This window comes from Bos indicus x Bos taurus, chromosome 26, assembly GCF_003369695.1.
Source record: "Bos indicus x Bos taurus breed Angus x Brahman F1 hybrid chromosome 26, Bos_hybrid_MaternalHap_v2.0, whole genome shotgun sequence".
NCBI lineage: Eukaryota > Metazoa > Chordata > Mammalia > Artiodactyla > Bovidae > Bos > Bos indicus x Bos taurus.
The window spans coordinates 44,254,025-44,274,526 of NC_040101.1; the positions used below are offsets into that span (position 1 = coordinate 44,254,025).

Consider the following 20,502-nt stretch of genomic DNA (forward strand, 5'->3'; position numbering starts at 1 on the left):
TACCTAGGTTGGTCATAACTTTCCTTCCAAGGAGTAAGCGTCTTTTAATTTCATAGCTGCAGTCACCATCTGTAGTGATTTTGAACCCCAGAAAAATACCTGTAAATCATCCAAAAATAGACCAAATAGACCCCTAAGAAAATAATGGCAATATAATATCTAAATCTGTACTTCTAAACAACTGATAAAATAATAACAAGCAAAAATGAGAATAAGCTGTCTTTCTCTCCAGAAAATACACTCAAGGAGACATTCTTTAAATTTGTAAGACTTTACCAAAGAGTTTAATATTTGAAACCAGAGCACAAACTAAATGCCATTTTTACTCTAGCAATAACAACAACAAAACACTAAGACTCAGAATTTCTTATATAGTTATTTCTTATCCTAGTTGGAATGGACAGAGAATTATCTTTGATGATTAGATGGAAGAACAAGAACCATCAATCATGTCAACATTCAGAGGATTCATACATGGAATATGGAAACAATACAGATTACTACTGAAGTCAGTTCAGTTTATGTCACATAGGGAGCACAGCAGGAAAGAAATAGCAATATACAGTCTTCTGTCATTGTTTTATATCCCTTTCACTTTCACTAATTCCATGTGTTAGATTGGATCATGAAATTGCCAATAATTGGCCATCTTAACCTGCAAAAACAGCAATTTCTTTGGTTCAGCCTAATAAATGTCTATGTTCATTGTTATTGAATCATGCCACAGAATGCAGAGTTCCTAAGTCACATCAAAAATTCATTATGCCATCATCCCAGCAGAAGTAATATGAACGAATGTGAAAATTGAATTCTTTCAAATTCATAACTTCATTTATTGTGACCTTCCATGGGTATAGATCTATAAGGATTTGCATTCTCTCAGAAAGTGGGATAATACAGTGAATGGAAATATGCACCTGTGTTACCAGAAAGAATGAAATGGAGTTACTTTATGGATAATACTTATTGTTGTTCTGCCTAGAGAAACATCCTCTTTGAGCTCATGTCATAAGTCTCTGTTATCAATGAAAAACCAGAGACTGCCTTGGGAGCATTCTAACAGGTGTATAGAGTATAAACTCAAGTCTTTGTCATGAGTTGGTAAATATCCCTGATAATACACTGATTTCTATGCATTAGTTTGTTTCATTACTCCTATATTGTACAAGGTTCTAAGGGACAGAGATCATATTTTCTGTTTAGATATATTCTTTAATATGCGGACTTCCATACAGTAACATTTACTTTAGTTAAGTGGAAAGGATGTCGGCATTTTAAAAATACTCATCTAAAATTGTTTCCTTGTTATTTTATTTCATAGTAATTGTTTCCTCTAAGCTTGTGATTTCCAACTAATTTTTAAGATTTTATTAATATGTTAAAAGAAAAAAGTTTCAGTTAGTCTCTTTTGAAAAGTAGATCCTTGAACGAGTCTACAGGATCTGGATGGGGGTTCCTGCCTTCCTTTCTGGTTTCTCGTGGTCCTTGCCTTTTCCTCAATCCCTGAATTCCAACCTTATTTGTTTTATAGTAGCTATTTCCTACCCCAGGGTTATTGCATATTTTTTTTCCCATAGAAAATACATTTCCTGACTCATTTTGCTAACTCAACTCATTTGGGAGTGGGTCTTAATTTTTAATGTCCTCATAAAGGCTGTCATCTTATTTGCTAGATGATGTCCTACCTATTATTATTAATATCTCTATTAGCATGCTATTTGATCAGCATATTCAATTATACATTTGCCTACTAATTTAACTTCATCCCCAGTGGACCATAGCATTCATACATTTAGAATATAATAGCCTTCAGTAAATATTTGTTAAAGTAAATATTGACTTATTATATTCATGAGAAATGTGAATACTTAAGAATAATAAAGTTTTTTTAAAATATTCACAATGGTGTTAAACTTAATTATCTCCTGGCCGGTGGCATTATAGTATTTTTCTATTTCCTCTCTTTTTTGTTGGTTTAACTATATGTATATATATTTCTATAATTAATTTGTAGATATATTTCTTTTGTGGATTTTTCCATCTTGAAAAAGCTAATGAAAGATCATGGAAGTCTGCATTGATGAAAGTTTGAACTAGAGTAGAGGGTTGTCAGAGGAGCCATCTGTGTATAAGAATGAAGATGAGAGCTGGCATATTGTAAGGAAACAGTTATTTGCTGTAGGTGCAGCAGAGGACAGTCTGTATAGTGCCTGGAAAGATCATAGGTCAATTGGTGGAGGACCTCAGACTCTAAATGAAAGTGTAGAAACTTCTTTCTGTTGAAAATTCTCATGCAAAGAATTGACATGACTGGACTTATATTTGGAAATGTGCAGAAAAATGAGATGTGGCTTAGAGAAGGGAGAGTGTGGTGGCAAGGAGATCAGTTATAAGGCCAGATCAACATTCCAGGGTAGAGATAGTGATAGCCCAAAGTAAAGCAGTGGCTCTGAGAATGCAAACGAAGAATGGATGTAAGAGAAAAGGCAAAGATGGAACCAATATAATCAATCAGAGCCAATGATGGATAAAGGAAAGTAAAAAAAAAAAAAATCTAATTTTTGAGGCTAAGCAAATATAAGAATGGTGATGTCATTTGCCAAGATAGGAAACACAAGGAAAACAGTGGTTTTGAGGTTAAAAGAAAATGAATCAGGTTTGAATTCAAGGTTGCAGTGGAACTTTCAGACAAGGGTGTCCAGTAGAAGAAAAGTAAACTTAGAAATTAAGACTTAGAAGTCATTAATACAAAACTAACAGCTGATGCCATAGAGAGCTCCCCAATAAGAAAAGTTAGAGCAATGAAAAGGCCAAAAGGAGAATTTTGAAGAGACACCAGTTTTCTAGTGAACCAAGAGGATTCAGGAAAACAGACTGAAAAGGTAGCGTCCGAAAACAAATGGGAGACTGGTTTATTATAGAAATTTAGAAAAGACTTCATGAGAAAAACTATATGCAAAAGAGTATCGTGCTTTCTAGATGTCAGAGGATCTTAAAGTGACAATGATGACAGTTAACATTTACTGGTTATTAACTCTATGCCACGCTTGATAAGAAGACACGTATTTTTGTATGTATTAGTTCATGTTACACTTAGTATTCGTGTTCTGTTGGGAGTACTGGAGTTATAAATCATGTTGGAATAATGGTAGGAAGTAGATAGAGTCAGTGAATGACCTGATACAGTTTTTTTTTTTTTCTTTTTTCCTCACAATACTTATCTGCTCAGGAACCAAACTTTTGAATAGCACAGCTGAACTTGCCACAAATTCTACAATTCTAGTTCATAATTAATTCAAAGTCTAATTTCAAGTGACTCTTTGATGCTTTTCATAGCCCATCAGTTTTGAATATCCTACATGTTATAGTAAGATTGCCCTTGATTTTGAGATGAATAGGATTTATTTTGTCCTAAATGTAACTATGGATGCTGTCTGAAGCACTTGACTGAGAATGAAGGGCTCTGACCCACAGTTGCCTTAAGTTCATGAGCTATTGGAGAAGTGTCAATTTCTGTCAAGGCTGGCACCGAGGGAATGCCAGGACTCTGATGACAGCAGTCACATTGCTCTAGAGCTGAAAAGGGAGAGCTCCTGCTGGCACAGTTAGTTACTTTGCATGAACTACATTCTGCTTTGGCCTCACACACTCTGTGTTTGTTCTCAGAGATATATCAATGCACTATAGAGTTTCCTAGCGGCCATGAGACACAAGAGAATTGCTTCTGAAAGAGAAGAGTGAATGTAAACTCTTGCTATGGATTATTCAGATACTGACGGTGACTCTACACTGGGATACAGCGATGATGAAGATTCCAGTGATGAAGTTCAAAGACTATCCGAGTCAGTGCACAGAAAACTGTATTTGCAACTATTTGGGGATGATTGTTCATGCTCTATGATTTCATTGAAAGGAATTTCTAACTCCTCCAAAAATGCTTAAGAAAAGAACACTACTAAACCTCACAGCTTTGTTCATTAATCAGTAGCAAGTTTGTGTAATATCTATTAATCTGCCAAATAGTAGCTACTTCTGCAGTTGTTCATAGTTATTGTCATGCTGAAATAAACTAATATACAAGTACAGAAATAAATGAATATGAGATTTTTATTTTTAAATTCAACATGCATGCTGCTGCTGCTACTGCTGCTAAGTGACGTCAGTCATGTCTGACTTCGTGCAAGTTAGACCTAGACTATTAGGGAGATACACGTGCCTTTACTTCTATATAAAGAAGTATGCTGTGTTCAGAGGCTATGTGTGTTTGTGAAAGTTTTCAGTATGTTAGATATTATCTTATAATTTTGTTTATAAAATTCTCTTGTGGCCAATGTATTTTCAAAGTCTCATGTATTAGTCTATTAGAAATTATCAAATAGCCTGATATGCCAAAAAGTAAAACTGAAAGAATGCTCAGTTGTTTTTTTTTAAGTCACACCATCTCCCTCTTTCTTCTTTCTTTCCCCCTGTCTCCTTTTCTGCATGTCTAAGCTAGTATTACATGAAGCCTCTGAGACACTGGTAGATGTTCTGTGTGAAACCAGTATCATAACAGCTATGTATAGACAGATATAAGTTTCATAAAGACATGGAGCTATTAGGAGCTTTCTGTTATATGAGTATTTACTATTTCATATCTCAGTCCAAAGGATATTTGCTTTTACTTTAGTCCTTGGTCCAATAAAGGAAATAAGCACACATAGTAAATCACAGTATTGGCTTATCTTCTTTTCTTATCAGAAGTTTCTATAATATCTCATAAAATAGGGGATGAATATGTGTCAATACTATGTCAGATGGCATTTTTCTCTCACAGGGATGGCATTTCCAGACACCTGCATAGACAAGCATGGTGGCATTAAACATCTATCTCAATAGTAAAAATTCAATAATAGTGTAATGGCAACAGGAATTTGGCATTGAATGGACTTGGCGTTGAATGATTTTCTATTGTCATAAAACATTGTTATAAAGCAGCATAGCAGGGTTAAGACGTAACTACAGATAGGAGTTCTAATAACATGAGAATCAAACTGGTTTATTGATTTAGCTTTGCAGTTGGGCACCCATTAACGTATTAATGCTGCTTTATTAATAATTAAATATAATTTTATAATGATGGACAGAGAGTCAGGAGTGCTTACTGCTTAGATGTCATCCTAAGCATTAGAATGAATTTAGGATAGTTGTTAATTTAAAATCTTATAGCAGAGGGTATAGGTAGTGAACTGATGATAAAAGAACATGTACTTTGGGACCAGACAGTTCTTTGTTCAAATTCCAGGACAGCAACTCATTAGCTATGTCTGTTTTTTGGTGTATTACATATATCCCCATGTGTAAATTTCAGGTAAAATACCCTCTGTTATATGTATTAACTGAGATTTGTGCAAATTATTTAATATGTTTCCTGATATTTCTTGTTCAGTCACTAAGTTGTATCTGACTCTTTTGCAACCCCCTGGACTGGAGCCCACTAGGCTCCTCTGTCCAGGAGATTTTCCAGGCAAGAATACTGGAGTGGGTTGCCATTTCCTTCTCCAGGGGATGTTCCTGACCCAGGTATCAAACCCACATCACCTGCATTTCAGGCAGATTCTTTACCACTGAGCCAGATAATAAATAGCAAATGTTATAACAAACTCTTTAATATGCTGTGTTGTTTATCACCCATGTTACACTTCTTTTTTTTTTTTTTGGATACATGTCACATTACTAGGTGCTGAGCCTGACTATAGGCTATAACTTTACACATTTTCCTTTTTAAAAATAAAATATTTTCAGTTTCTATCAAATATGTCACTCTTGATCTTTGATTTTTCATCATTTGCATTTTAAAATATATATGTATTTTCTTTCTGTTGCAAGGAAATAGCATCCATTTTTGAAAGTATACACAATTCAGACCAGATAACATGATAAAAATTTTAAATGTTGGACATTTGTGATGAAAGCATACTTTAAAATTTATATACACAGGAGACATTGTTCAAAATAAAGTGTTACTTTGTATATGTCATAGTTTTAAACACTGTGGACAATTTTAAGTTGTTAAGGTAGAAGCATATTTCAGCTAAAATTAGTTTTCTATAAAGCCGTGGTGGGTTTTTTAAAAAACACACTGGCAGCTATTTGTAGTAACATAGGCTGCTGTGAGCATCTCCTAAGCAGTTACTCATGCAGTTTATGAGCCACCTTATGGCCATTATTGACGATTTGTCTGTTTTGTCCACTTTACCAAAAATTCACACTCAAAAGTGATAGTGGACTCTCAAGTATACTATCTATTTCTATGGAATAGGAAAAGCTCACTTTGTTCTTGGGCAGTAATCTTTCATAGAGCACCAGCCGGCACCTCCACAAGGACAGACATGATGGCATTGGTGAATGGGAAACCTTGGAAGTAATGAATGGCAGAACCATTGCTTTCTGTGTGTTGGGCATTGTGATAAACTTATCTTTATTGCATTTAAGATCATTAAATTGGCACTGTTATCCTTCTCACTTTTATAGACAAGAAAACTGAGGATTTCACCTCGTTTTGTAAAACCAAGACAGTGTTACTCCAAAGCCTGAACTCTATTCTTCCCAAGAGTTCAAGATTCCTGGACCATATACTTACTAACCACCTCTTATGCAGGCCATTCAGGATAAAATTGGGAGAAAAACTGGCCATTGACCCTGCCCTCATAACATTTAGTGAAAGGAGGTTAGAAACATGGACTAAGTGACCATGCAAATAGATGTATAAATTGTAAACTGTGACAAGTACTTGTATGGAGAGCTACCTAGGGCCATGAGAACAGACAAACAAGGAACCAATCTAGTGAATTCAGCATGGCATCACTGAGCCAGGGGCATCTGGACCGAGATCTAAAGGAGAAACAGTTGTGAACTGGTCAAGGAGCTGGAGAGGAAGTTCCTAGGCTTAGGGAACGTGTGGTAAGAACTCATGACAAGAAGGAAATGACATGTTCGGTCATTGGGAGGAGACCAGTTTAGATAGAAGGTAGAGGATGTTGGGGAGACACTGGGAAGATCACAGTGAGAATTGAAGGGACTGTAATAGACATTTGAGAATCAGAAGAGGACTTTGTATGGTGTGCAGATTACAAATACACAAATTTCAATAGGTTTTTTCTTTAGTAGCAATAAAACCAATAAAAAACAGAAATGCAAAAGCAATGCCATAAGAGAAACTGATGATATAAAAGCCTGAAGAATACTTTTCTATAAAAATGCCAGAGCCCAAGTGAAAAAGATTAAGAAAGATTAAGACATAATACTCTATCTGAACAAGTAGACATGCCATGCTCTTGCAGAGAAAATTAATATCATCAGAATGTCTTTCTTCTGAAATCAATGTAAAAATGTGATACAACTTTACTAGCATCCCATTGTGGGTTTCTTCAGAAGTGGAAAGTGATTTTAAAGTCTGTATTAAATATGAATGCTTGAGAATACCATCAGGGTATTTCTGGAAAAGAATTTTGGTAAGGAGAAACTGCTTTCCCAAATAGTAATAGTTACTACAAAGCAACTGCAGTCGTTAACAGCATGATACAGCAACAGTGAAAGAGATCAATGAAAAAATTACAGTTCAGGTGTATGTGTGAGAACTTTGTGTGTTTTGAAAAAATAAAATACACTGGGAACATCTTTATTTTCAAAACTTTAAAAGCCTGATATTAGAAACATATACTGTTCCAATTGTGATTTTTAGAAGATGTTATTAAGACCATAGTATTTCCTATGTAATATCTCTGTAATGTATTTCAAATGTATATGTATCATTAATTAGATTAGCTTAGACATTTTACCTTTCTAGGAAACAGAGTATATTTTCAAGTATAACTTAATGTTTCCATGACAGTGGTACAATTACATTTTTAGTAGCTCAAAATGTGAATGTTAACTTACCAAATCCACCTTTGACCACTGGATAAGGAGAGCAGATTTTTAAATGTTTAAGAAGTTGATAGATACTGCTGCAGAGCCAATTAGATGCTTTAAAGCGACAGTACATACACATTTCAATCAGAGTGATTAAGATTTGTTGAACATTCTTGAAGAACCTACAAACTCTGGTACAGGTGAGTAACTGTTTAAGTTGCCAAAAGTTTAGCCACATAAGTTCAGGGTCTTTAAAGCATGGAATTGATTAAAATAGATCCATAATTCTCAAGGTAATAATGATAAATTCATACACAAATGGATTAGGTACTTAAGTTTCTAGAATTATATCTGCAGATCTTTTCTAAAGTTTACCTATTCGTCTTCATTCATGTCTTTATCGTCATCCAGTCAACTCATTAACTCTCCAGACACGATAGGGAATGGTGACACAAAATTTTGTTTCATTTGTGTAAGTGAAACTTTTAAGTTTGAAAATTACAACTTTCGGAGAAGGCAATGGCACCCCACTCCAGTACTCTTGCCTGGAAAATCCCATGGACGGAGGAGCCTGGTGGGCTGCTGGATTGTAATTGTAAAATCTGTGTTATTAGTAACAAGAGTTATGTGGTTTCTCAGGACAAAGTAATTTGAAACGTGAACAAATCTTAAACCTAAAAGAGGAAAAATCAGAAGAGTGTAATTTAATGTCTTGAATTAATTACAATGAACACTTTTCTTTGTTTTTAAAGGGTGCTTTACTTGAACTGCTGTCTATTTTTTATACAGGGAAGATGTGAGAACAGCGAATGTAATTGCGGCAGAAGCTGTAACCTGCCTTGTGATCGACAGAGAGTAAGTACTTTGCTTTCTTATGCATATAACACATTCGTATCAGTGACACACATAAGTTCCTGGGATGAGACATCACTTCATGGAGCTATTAATACTTGTTTATATCTTTTTATTGAAAATAAGTTTTATATTTGATTCTCATTCCCTGTTATTCTTGGAAGTGGTTCACTCTGCCATTCTAGTTTTGTGATTTTTAATAAGGTACTTAAACCACCATGAACTTCACCTCAGTTAGCTCATTTGTGAACTGGGGATAATGCAACATCATGTTGTGAGCATTGATGAGAACATGTGAGAAAATCATCTGTCCAAGTGGTCTTTACTCAGGAGACTCTCAACCAGTGCCATTGGTGTAAATTTTTAGAAAATAATGACTATTAGTACTTTCAATATACTTTATAATTTATAAAATATTTATAGTATATTATAATAATTATAAAATAGTATATATTTATACACTATACATTTGTGGTTATTATTGTTACTAGGAAATGGACTATTCCTTGAGCACATTTTAGTTTTCTCCTCTATTCTTCCATCCTCAGATTCCTAAAATAGAAGTATTTAGGAAAACACTTTTGGAGAAACCATCAGTCCTAGACATAGGCATATTTAGAGCCATTCCAAGTTTGTTCGGCGACACGTCCGCCTGTTCCTTCTCTGTTTTCTTCCTTGCTAGTCTCATTGCCTGAATGCTTTATTGTTTAGACTAAAATGTCAGATTATTTTATTGACTCTCCGAGAGCCTGAATAAAATGCTCCACTACCTGGATGCAGGCCTCCAAACATTTTCTCATTGCTGTGTTTGTGGATACATTATCACAAAAGCCAAGTGCCTGACGGGGGAGAAGAACTGTAAAGCATCCATTTTAGTGGAGCCATTACAGCTGGAATAGGCTGTGTCAGTGTGGAATGAAAGTGAGTGGCAGATATGATCAGAATGATGGAGTTGAATGTTGAGCTCAGGGGACTCTGGATGAAGAGAAATCCCACTTGATTTACAGATCTTACTTTTGCATGCCCCTCTGTGCTGGATCGCTGGAACCAGAGGGCATCATTGCAGGATGATAGCCACGCGCGCGTGTGTGTGTGTGCTCAGTCACTTCAGTTGTGTCCAACTCGTGACCCTATGAACTGTAGCCCACAAGGCTCCTCAGTCCACGGGATTCTCCAGGCAAGTTTACTGGAGTGGGTTGCCATGCCCTTCTCCACATGATGTCTAAGCTGCTGCTGCTAAGTCGCGTTAGTTGTGTCCGACTCTGTGAAACCCCATAGACGGCAGCCCACCAAGCTCCCCCGTCCCTGGGATTCTCCAGGCAAGAACACTGGAGTGGGTTGCCATTTCCTTCTCCAATGCATGAAAGTGAAAAATGAAAGTGAAGTCACTCGGTTGTGTCTGACTCTTAGCAACCCCATGGACTGCAGCCTACCAGGCTCCTCTGTCCGTGGGATTTTCCAGGCAAGAGTATTGGAGTGGGGTGCCATTGCCTTCTCCGAGATGATGTCTATACCCATGAATATTTCTGAAATAGATACTCTTCCTCTGGTTCCCAGAAACAATAACTACCTATTCATTCCTTCTTTCATTTGATTAATGTCTTTTTGAGGCTTTATCACATACAAGACATTGTTAGGTGCTATAAAGAGAATTAAAGGAGCAGCACAATTCTGGTTTGGGGGGTAACTTCTAGTAGAGGAACTGTGGCATTTATACAAATAACCATCATGCAAAGCAGAATGTAAGAAGGGTCCAGAGCCCACATCTGTGGGAGTTGACAACTTCTGGGGAGAATCAGAGAAGTCTTCATGAAATAAATGGTTTCATTAGGTAGATCTATAAGCATAGGAGCAGCAAGAGAAATAGAGTGAATAGCATCAGCAGTACTCAGAGTAGAGCTATAAGCCATTTCAGCTGACTAAAGTAAGGCTGTATTAAGGTAGTTGGAGGACAAAGTGTGACAAATAAGTTCACAAACATGTTGGGGCTGGTTCAACAAGATCACCAAATGGTGGATAAGGGTAACTCTGACAATTCTATGCAGCAAAATAGTGTCAATCACTAAGACACTGAGAAGGCTATATGAGATGAATTAAAGGGAGAAGATACAGACAGAATATCTGGTTGCTGCTGCTGCTGCTGCTGCTGCTAAGTCACTTCAGTCGTGTCCGACTCTGTGTGACCCCATAGATGGCAGCCCACCAGGCTCCCCCTGTCCCTGGGATTCTCCAGGCAAGAACACTGGAGTGGGTTGCCATTTCCTTCTCCAATGCATGAAAATGAAAAGTGAAAGGGAAGTTGCTCAGTCATGTCCAACTCTTAGCGACCCCATGGACTGCAGCCTACCAGGCTCCTCCATCCATGGGATTTTCCAGGCAAGAGTACTGGAGTGGGGTGCCATTGCCTTCTCCGGAATATCTGGTTAGCAGTCTGTAAATCTAAGTGGTCATCATGAGATCATTATAGGCATGTGTAAGAATAAAGACATAAACCCAGAGGGCTGAGACTTGCCTGAATGTAAAGGGTAAAAAAGAAATTTAGAAGATCTAGAAGGAGTGTAGAAAAAGAATTAGTTTGGGAAGCATAAGAATTATTCAATAAAAATATCATGAATTTGACATACAAGTTTGACACTCAGGAACAGGTGCCTCGCAGGAGGTAGAAAATGTGGGACAAGAATGCTTGTTAGAGTTAACATAAAATTAACCTAAAAATTGCTTACATAGAGTTAACAACTGAAGCCATAAAACTGGATGGAATTGCATGAAAGAATAGAAAAGATTAAAAGACCAAGTTTAGAATTCGGGAAAATTCTTACATGTAAAATTGAGGCAGAGGAAGAAAACCGGTGATAAAACTGCAATGTCAGCAACTAGAACAGTGTAGGGAACCTCAGATACCGAGAGAAGATTTCAAGGGAAAAAGGATAATCAGCAGAAATAAATACAAGTGAGAAACTGAGAGGCATGAATATATAGAGAAAAGGGCAAAAAATTTAGCAACCTGGGAGAAAAATATCTAATAAAACAGTGAAAGTGGAATGCAGATTGCAAAGAGTGAGTCGGTACTGAGGATGTGAGAGCATTGAGACCAAAGGATTTTTTTTTTTCTTTCAAGAAACTAGGCTAAACAAAGAAAAAAGAGAGAAGGGAGGGCACATGAGACACTAGTGAGGTCTTGGAGAGTTTCCTTGTGATGCTTCTACACAAACCTTGAGGAGGATGGCTTCCCAGGCAGTCCAGTGATTAAGATGTTGTGTTTGCTTGATTGGGAAACTTAAGATCCCACATGCCATGGTGGCCAAGTTAAAAAAGAAAAAAAGAGGCAGGGCGGAGATTGGGGGTGACACTTGATAGAAATGTGTCCACAGGGGAGGAAATTGTGAGCAAACAGGGAAAGAGAAATTGGAAAAACATGTTTTTGGTTTTTTTTAATGTTCTGAAGATAGTGAAAAAGAGAATAGGTAGAAAATTTGTAGAGATGTAAACAAGGAAAGTTATGGTAATTTGAATGGCCTTAGTCTTCCCTCTAAAGCACAAGGGAATCTGATGAGGGAAGAATGACAGTGAGGCTGAGCGTTTGCCTGCTGATTGAGGATGGATGGGTATTTCTATCAGTTTATGTATCTACTTTCCTTTGTAATGATTCTACCTGGAAGATGGGATGTTTAACAGAAAAGGAAACTGAAGTCCATAACATTTTAATAACTTGTTAAGGCTTTGTGGTTAATATTCAAGCCCAGATTAATCAAGTCATGGAAACAAACTATTGGAACACTGAGAGTTATCTAATGTAGGTTCTTCAGTTCTGTTGACTGAGATCCCAGGAGATGAAGGAGCATCAAGTAGCATCACATACATACTTTTGCCCATATCCATTTTCTTTTTCAAACCTACTCATATATAGTGTGCAGTGAGGAGTGTATGGACTTGGTCAAATAGAGTCCAAAGCTCAACACTTGAATCTTTACTACACCATGTTATGACAATATGGGCAATTCAATTTTAAGTCTTAGTTTTCCTATCTGAAAAGTGGGAGATGCCTAAATTATAAAATTGTTTCGAAGATCAAACAATTTAATATATGTCAAGGTCCCCACACAGCACAAGATATGTAGTGAGCGCTCAATCAATGTGCCTCTTCCTCTTCTTAGAGAAGGTACTGGAATCTCCTGGATTTAGTAGTTTTTTCTTTCTGCTCAGCGTAAGTTTATCTTCAGAAGTGTATACAGAGAACATACCTTGAGGGAGGTCTAGCTTAAAACATAGAGAGAAGATGGCTTGAGTCTAGGGCTCAAGAAGTGCATTTCTATGCTCTTATCAGAGGAGTTGGGATTCCCACCAAATGTTGAATCCCAGCTTAAAAAAGAAATTAAACTGTAACTGAAGGATCTTGTCATAATCCTGCTGCTAGTACCTAATTTATGGCCAATTAAGGGAGCACCAGGGCTTCACCCATGCAAACAGATGGCGAGCATTAGAACTACCAACACATGGAGCTTCTTTCACAAATTTACAACTGAGGTACCATGTTATGGAAGCCAGTGATTATGCTTTATTATTCCAGAGGGAGAGCAAAAGAACATCATTGTAACTAATCACGCATGTGGGAAATTAAAAAAAAAAAAAAGAGTTCACGGACAAACTAGAAAGTGATAAACAGATACATGTTGTTCTCAAGAAGCATTCTCTGAGGACTGGTTTCTTACATTATTTTCATAATTATGTGCAGTGACTCTAAAATTCATGAAAATTGACATAAAGAAATTTGAATCTAACAGAACAATCTATTTCCATTAATAACATTCTTGAATACATAAAAGACAACTAAGTATATTTAGAATATCTTATTTTAGAATCCATGAAGAGAAATAAATGTGAACATAAGTATATCTTTGTGTCCCATAATCAGTTATGCAATCCACTTCTTCATCCGTGTGGTAAGTTATTAGTGAAGTTAGGAGTTTATGTAAGATGACATTTTTTGATACATTGAGATCACTGAACATTTACTAGTAATTTTCTTACTGTTTTTAACAAAGAGTCATATATTTTCCCCCAGAAAATTAAAATCTAAGAGTCTCAACTGTATCCCTCATTTACTGTATAACTCCAAGATGCAGCCAATTGGTTATGAAAGTTGAAACGTTTTCATGCTCGTTGGTAAACAGCAATGGTATGAGCTCCCTTTGTGTTTCTCCCACCCCTTTGCTCCATGGTCCTCTGCTTCACCCAGCCAGGAATCTCCAGACCTATCCTTGATCCAACAACTAGAAAAGGGTATTTGGCATATACCAGGATCAGTAACCATGGAGATGGAAATGGCAACCCACTCCAGGATTCTTGCCTAGAGAATCCTGTGGATGGAGGAGCCTGGTGGGCTGCTGTCCATAGGGTCAAACAGAGTCAGACACAACTGAAGTGACTTAGCATGCATGCATGCATTGGAGAGGAGAAGGCAATGGCACCCCACTCCAGTACTCTTGCCTGGAAAATCCTATGGACGGAGGAGCCTGGTGGGCTGCAGTCCATGGGGTCAAACAGAGTCAGACACAACTGAAGCAACTTAGCATGCATGCATGCATTGGAGAAGGAAATGGCAACCCACTCCAGTACCCTTGCCTGGAGAATCCCAGGGACAGAAGAGCCTGGTGTGCTGCCATCTATGGGGTTGCACAGAGTCAGACACGACTGAAGCGACTTGGCAGCAGCAGCAACAGGACCAGTATCCATCCTGATCTATCAATTCCTGTGTCATAAGACTTGTCCCAAGACCTATACAAAATATAGGAGCAAATAGGTTACCAAGAAAGATTGGACATAGAGAAAAAGTCACTGGAATTGTTAGGCTGAAGACTATTTCTCAACACCAAAACTGGAGCTAGGTATTAAAACTGAGATTAGAGCCAGACTAGGAAATTTTTATGTTTAATCATTACAAAAGATAAAGATGAATGCCTGTTTCAGTATCAGTTACTTGGGCTACTGAGATGAGCAAGACACAAGTTCAGTATAGGTCTGAAAACTGAGAATATAGGGCAAACTCAATTATATTAAATTTTTGGTTGTTATTCCTTTATCGGTGCTGGTAGCAAAACGTCCTCTCTGTTTATGCATCCTGTCCTCCACAGGTAGCCTCTTTAGCCACACCTGCGTCAGTTTCCATGATAGTGCTTCTGATCCTAGCCTCGACCAGATCTACTCTTACTTGTGGTGGGTTGGTGCCTCCCTCCATTCCCTGTTTGCTATTGCTATTCAGTGTCAACTCCAAGTTGAAGGCAAAATAAACAAAAATACTGAATCTATGCTCTGGGCTCTGTAGAATAAGCAATGGACCAGTCAGGCAGGAGTCAAGGAAGCCTTCCATACCAGGACCTAGGATGTCAGAAGAGATGCAAAAAGATGACAAAATAGTAGTTATTCAACTTCTCTCAGGAAGGGTGCTATTGATGTTTCTGACAAGCAGCTTGGTGAAGGGTGAGACTCACTAAGGCTCATGCTCAAGGAGGAACAGAGGATCACAGAACTTCCCCACAAAAATGATGGGTTAGTTAAGTGCAGGAGATTTATTCTGAGTGGGGTATGTAAATATGAAGCCTTAGCTCCATGACTTAAACCAAGGATAGGATAAGCTTTTCTATAAAAGGTCAGATAGTCAATATTTCACACTTTGTAGGCCAAATGACCTTTGTTGCATCTACCCAATTCTACCATTGTAATGCAAAAGCAATCAAAGACAATAAGTAAATGAACATGTCTTTGTTTCAATAAAGGTGTATGGATGATGGAATTTGAATTTCATTGTTTTTAGAGGTTAAGAAGTATTCTTCATCTTTTGAAACTTTCTTGTTCCTTCCACTTAAAAATGCACAAATTATTCTCAGCTAATGGCCATACAAGAAACAGTCAATGGGCTGAATCTGACCTGTGAGCTGTAATTTGCTAACCCCTAACTTACTTAACCAACATAAAAAAATTGATTGCTGCCTCCAGTGGCCCTGTTCTGATCTTCCTCCAGGCTCTGCTCAACCTGTCTTTTAAATGAAGCAAAATCGTAAAGAATACTGGTTTGAAGTGTGTTCCGCTGTTGGTCTTCCCAGTGCCATCTGCCAGCTTGCTTTCCTCTCTCTGACACCCTTTACCTCTAGTTCCCTCATCACATTACTCTTCTACAGGCACTCCTCTTTCCCATTACACTCCCCACCCCTGCCACACACACATGCTTTCTTCTTTATCTTTTTGGTTAAACCACATGGCATGCAGGATATTAGTTCCTCTACCAGGAACTGAACTTGTGCCCCACTACAGTGGAAGAGCCTAATCACTGGACTGCAGGAAAGCCCTGGTCCCTGTTCTTCTTAATTTCTCTCTTGCAATCTCAAGGACTTCACTTCAGGCTTTGTATTAATTTGAGTAGTAGCTACGTAGAGATGAAGATGATGATGGTCTATGGGTTACTTACATTTGAAGGACTTACCCCTGAAGACTGAAAAATCACAAAAATCCAGAAGGTTTTAGAATTTCAGGTGTCATGGAGGGAGACGGGGAGAACCGTATGGAAAGATTTGATGACAGTAGAATCTTTCCAGCACTGTTCTTACCCTACCGTTCTCACCAGGCCAGTCTCATGAAGGCCCACGCATCCAGTGGCATGTGCCCCACCTATGTCATCTGTTTCCTTCTATGTATCTGTTATCTTTATGTATCTACCAGTCTTTGTCCACATGGTAAGACTGTGGGAACTCCAGATACCATACAGCATGTAGTCACACTACTTAACTGATAGGGGGATGAATTTAAAATTTTTCAGAGCCTCAGCCTGTCCCACAGTCTAAATGGATTTTACTTTGGTGCATTTTCTAGAATGAAATCCGGGGTGATGTGAGGATATTTGCAGGATGAACACGAGAAGACAAATGTACTTTGCTAGAATGTGATCATTCAGTTGTGATCATTTGGGCTTGTCTTCTTTATGGAGCTATTATTGATTGGTGTGCTTTACAAAAAAATATTTATTAAGCAGGAGAGATAAAATCCAGAAGCTTGAAAGAGAGTCATTACACTGGTTTATTTTAATAATGGAAGTTGAATTATAGCATGCCCTGAGCAAGCCTGATCTAACTACAAAATAAGCACATAGGTACTGGAAAACGGCCATATCCAGAGGTAGTATTAACGGTTTAAACTCACAGAAAGAGGTGAATGGGACTGCTCTTCATCACATATGCGTGTTGTAGTACTTTAAAATTGTACACCCTCCTCCTCTTGCAAGTAGTTATAGAAATTATATACAGCATTACTGACTAGAGAACTCACTGAGAAGGCCTGGTCTATATTTGAGGAGTTTTGAGGCAAATGTATAAATGTGACAGTACTTATTTCTATTCCTATTGTACAGATAATTTCCACCTCTAATTTGTTGAGTCCCAAACACACTGAGCTTCTATCAGTATTCTTTGGTAAATTTGACTCTATTCAAAGTAAAAGAAGTTCAATGTCATTAGTATGTTGGTAGGTCATTAGTTAAAACTTAGCAGTTTTTTGTTTAAAAATTCTTATTAAAAGTGTTTTAGATATTGATCAAGTTAGTCAAAAGGTCATAGCAGAAATTCAGGATACAGAAAGTACAAGGAATGATTTGGGAGAATGGCATTGAAACATGTATAATATCATATAAGAAATGAATTGCCAGTCTAGGTTCAATGCAGGATACAGGTTGCTTGGGGCTGGTGCACTGGGGTGACCCAGAGGGATGGTATGGGGAGGGAGATGGGAGCGGGGTTCAGGATTGGGAACACGTGTACACCTGTGGCAGATTCATGTTGATGTATGGCAAAACCAATACAATATTGTAAAGTAATTAGCCTCCAATTAAAATAAATAAATTTAAATTTAAAAAAATAAATAAAATGATCTTGGATGCTAAAAAAAAAAACAGAAAGTACAAGGAATTGTCACAGACCTCAGGCCATTAAGAGACGATTCAAGAAAAACATTTTCCTTCCCCCATCCTTCTCTCCACCCTCTACCTTGCTCTGCTGAGACTAAGAACTAGACCTTGTTATGGAGAGTTGTTCATGGAACTGGATAATATTGGCATTTTGAATCAGAGAGTTGGTTTTGGTGGAGGGCTGTCCTGTGCCCTGTAGAATGTTTAGTGGCATCTTGACCTCTACTCACTAAATACAAGTTAACATCCCCGAAAACCCCAATGTGACAACAGAAAGTGTCCCAAGATATTTCCAAGTGTCCCTCAGGGGGAAATCACCCTTGCTGGGAAGAACACAGCCATGCTGGCTAGATGGCAGTAACGTGCTCTGATGCCATGGCAGTAGAACTTATGCCAGAGGTGTTCCAGAGAGAGCTGCTCATACCAGGGAAACTATGCGAGGGGAGGTGTGCTGGGGAAGCTGCTGGCTGCTTGGTATTGCTGAACTCCAAGTACTGTAGTAGCCATACCCTGGAGAAGGTTGTACAAAATCCGAGCAATCTGACTGGAGCCAGGAAGCAAATCGCTTTATTCTTGCCGTATCTCCCCAGTGGCAAAGTTTCAGTGCAAGTTGGCAAAGAAAAAAATTTAATGACCCAATCCACTTTTTATAGAGCAGTTAAAAAGGGCGAATTTAGAACTGAAAACCAATAAATAAATCAATAACCAGTACAGATTACAAGCTAAATCCTATTTCAAGGTCCAGAGCCATAAATAGCAAAATCTTTGTCTCAGTTCAGTTCAGTGCAGTTCAATCACTCTGTCATGTCCAACTCTTTGCGACCCCATGGACTACAGCAAGCCAGGCCTCCTTGTCCATCACCATCTCCCGGAGTTTACCCAAACTCATGTCCATTGAGTCGGTGATGCCATCCAACATTCTCATCCTCTGTTGTCGCCTTCTCCTCCCACCTTTAATCTTTCCCAGCATCAGGGTCTTTTCAAATGAGTCAGCTCTTTGCATTAGGTGGCCAAAGTATTGGAATTTCAGCTTCAACATCAGTCCTTCCAATGAACACTCAGGACTTATCTCCTTTAGGATGGACTAGTTGCATCGCCTCTCAGTCCAAGGGACTCTCAAGAGTCTTCTCCAACATCACAGTTCAAAAGCATCCATTCTTCAGCACTCAGATTTCTTTATAGTCCAACTCTCACATCCATATATGACTACTGGAAAAACCATAGCCTTGACTAGACGGACCTTTGTTGGCAAAGTAATGTCTCTGATTTTTAATATGCTGTCTAGGTTGGTCAGTTTTCAATCCAATCCCAAAGAAAGGCAATGCCAAAGAATGCTCAAACTACTGCACAGTTGCACTCATCTCACACGCTAGTAAAGTCATTCTCAAAATTCTCCGAGTCAGGCTTCAGCAATATGTGAACCATGAACTTCCTGATGTTCAAGCTGGTTTTATAAAAGGCAGAGGAACCAGAGATCAAATTGCCAACATAGGCTGGATCATCGAAAAAGCAAGAGAGTTCCAGAAAAACATCTATTTCTGCTTTATTGACAATGCCAAAGCCTTTGACTGTGTGGATCACAATAAACTGTGGAAAATTCTGAAAGAGATGGAAATACCAGACCACCTGACCTGCCTCTTAAGAAATTTGTATGCAGGTCAGGAAGCAACAGTTAGAACTAGACATGGAACAACAGACTGGTTCCAAATAGGAAAAGGAGTGTGTCAAGTCTGTATATTGTCACCCTGTTTATTTAACTTATATGCAGAGTACATCATGAGAAGTGCTGGACTGGAAGAAACATAAGCTGGAATCAAGATTGCCGGGAGAAATATCAGTAACCTCAGATATGCCGATGACACGACCCTTATGGCAGAAAGTGAAGAGGAACTCAAAAGCCTCTTGATGAAAGTAAAAATGGAGAGTGAAAAAGTTGGCTTAAAACTCAGCATTCAGAAAACTAAGATCATGGCATCCAGTCCCATCACTTCATGGGAAATAGATGGAGAAACAGTGGAAACAGTGTCAGACTTTATTTTCTGGGCTCCAAAATCACTGAAGATGGTGACTGCAGCCATGAAATTAAAAGACGCTTACTCCTTGGAAGGAAAGTTATGACCGACCTAGATAGCATATTCAAAAGCAGAGACATTACTTTGCCAACATAGGTTCGTCTAGTCAAGACTATGGTTTTTCCTGGAGTCACGTATGGATGTGAGAGTTGGACTGTGAAGGCTGAGCGCCGAAGAATTGATGCTTTTGAACTGTGGTGTTGGAGAAGACTCTTGAGAGTCCCTTGGACTGCAAGGAGATCCAACCAGTCCATTCTGAAGGAGATCAGCCCTGAGATTTCTTTGGAAGGAATGATGCTAAAGCTGAAACTCCAGTACTTTGGCCACCTCATGTGAAGAGTTGACTCATTGGAAAAGACCCTGATGTTGGGAGGGATTGGGGGCAGGAGGAGAAGGGGACGACAGAGGATGAGATGGCTGGATGGCATCACTGACTCGATGGACATGAGTTTGGGTGAACTCCGGGAGTTGGTGATGGACAGGGAGGCCTGGCGTGCTGCGATTCATGGGGTCGCAAAGAGGCGGACACGACTGAGTGACTGAACTGAACTAGATTGGTTATTACTTTCCTGCCAAGGAGTAAGTGTCTTAATTTCATGAATGGAATCTTTTAAAGGAGGTCACCATTATCTTCACTACCTCCATCACAGTTTCAGTTCAGTTCAGTTCAGTTCTGTAGTTCCCTTCTCCTCCTACCCTCAATACCTCCCAGCATTAGGATCTTTTCCAGTGAGT

At 38.4% G+C, this 20,502-nt stretch overlaps 1 protein-coding gene across 4 annotated transcripts in view; it reads left to right on the top strand.

The window, feature by feature from the left end:
* Positions 1-20,502, top strand: part of PRKG1 (protein kinase cGMP-dependent 1) — a 1,417,535-nt gene that overhangs the window by 1,232,728 nt on the left and 164,305 nt on the right. For 3 of the 4 annotated variants that reach the window (XM_027529231.1, XM_027529230.1, XM_027529232.1), the window contains one exon: positions 8,683-8,748. In XM_027529231.1, the coding sequence (XP_027385032.1) occupies positions 8,683-8,748 (66 nt within the window). Of the gene's footprint in view, positions 1-3,639; positions 3,843-8,682; positions 8,749-20,502 lie in introns of those variants that run through there. The other variant, XM_027529233.1, reaches the window with a different exon arrangement.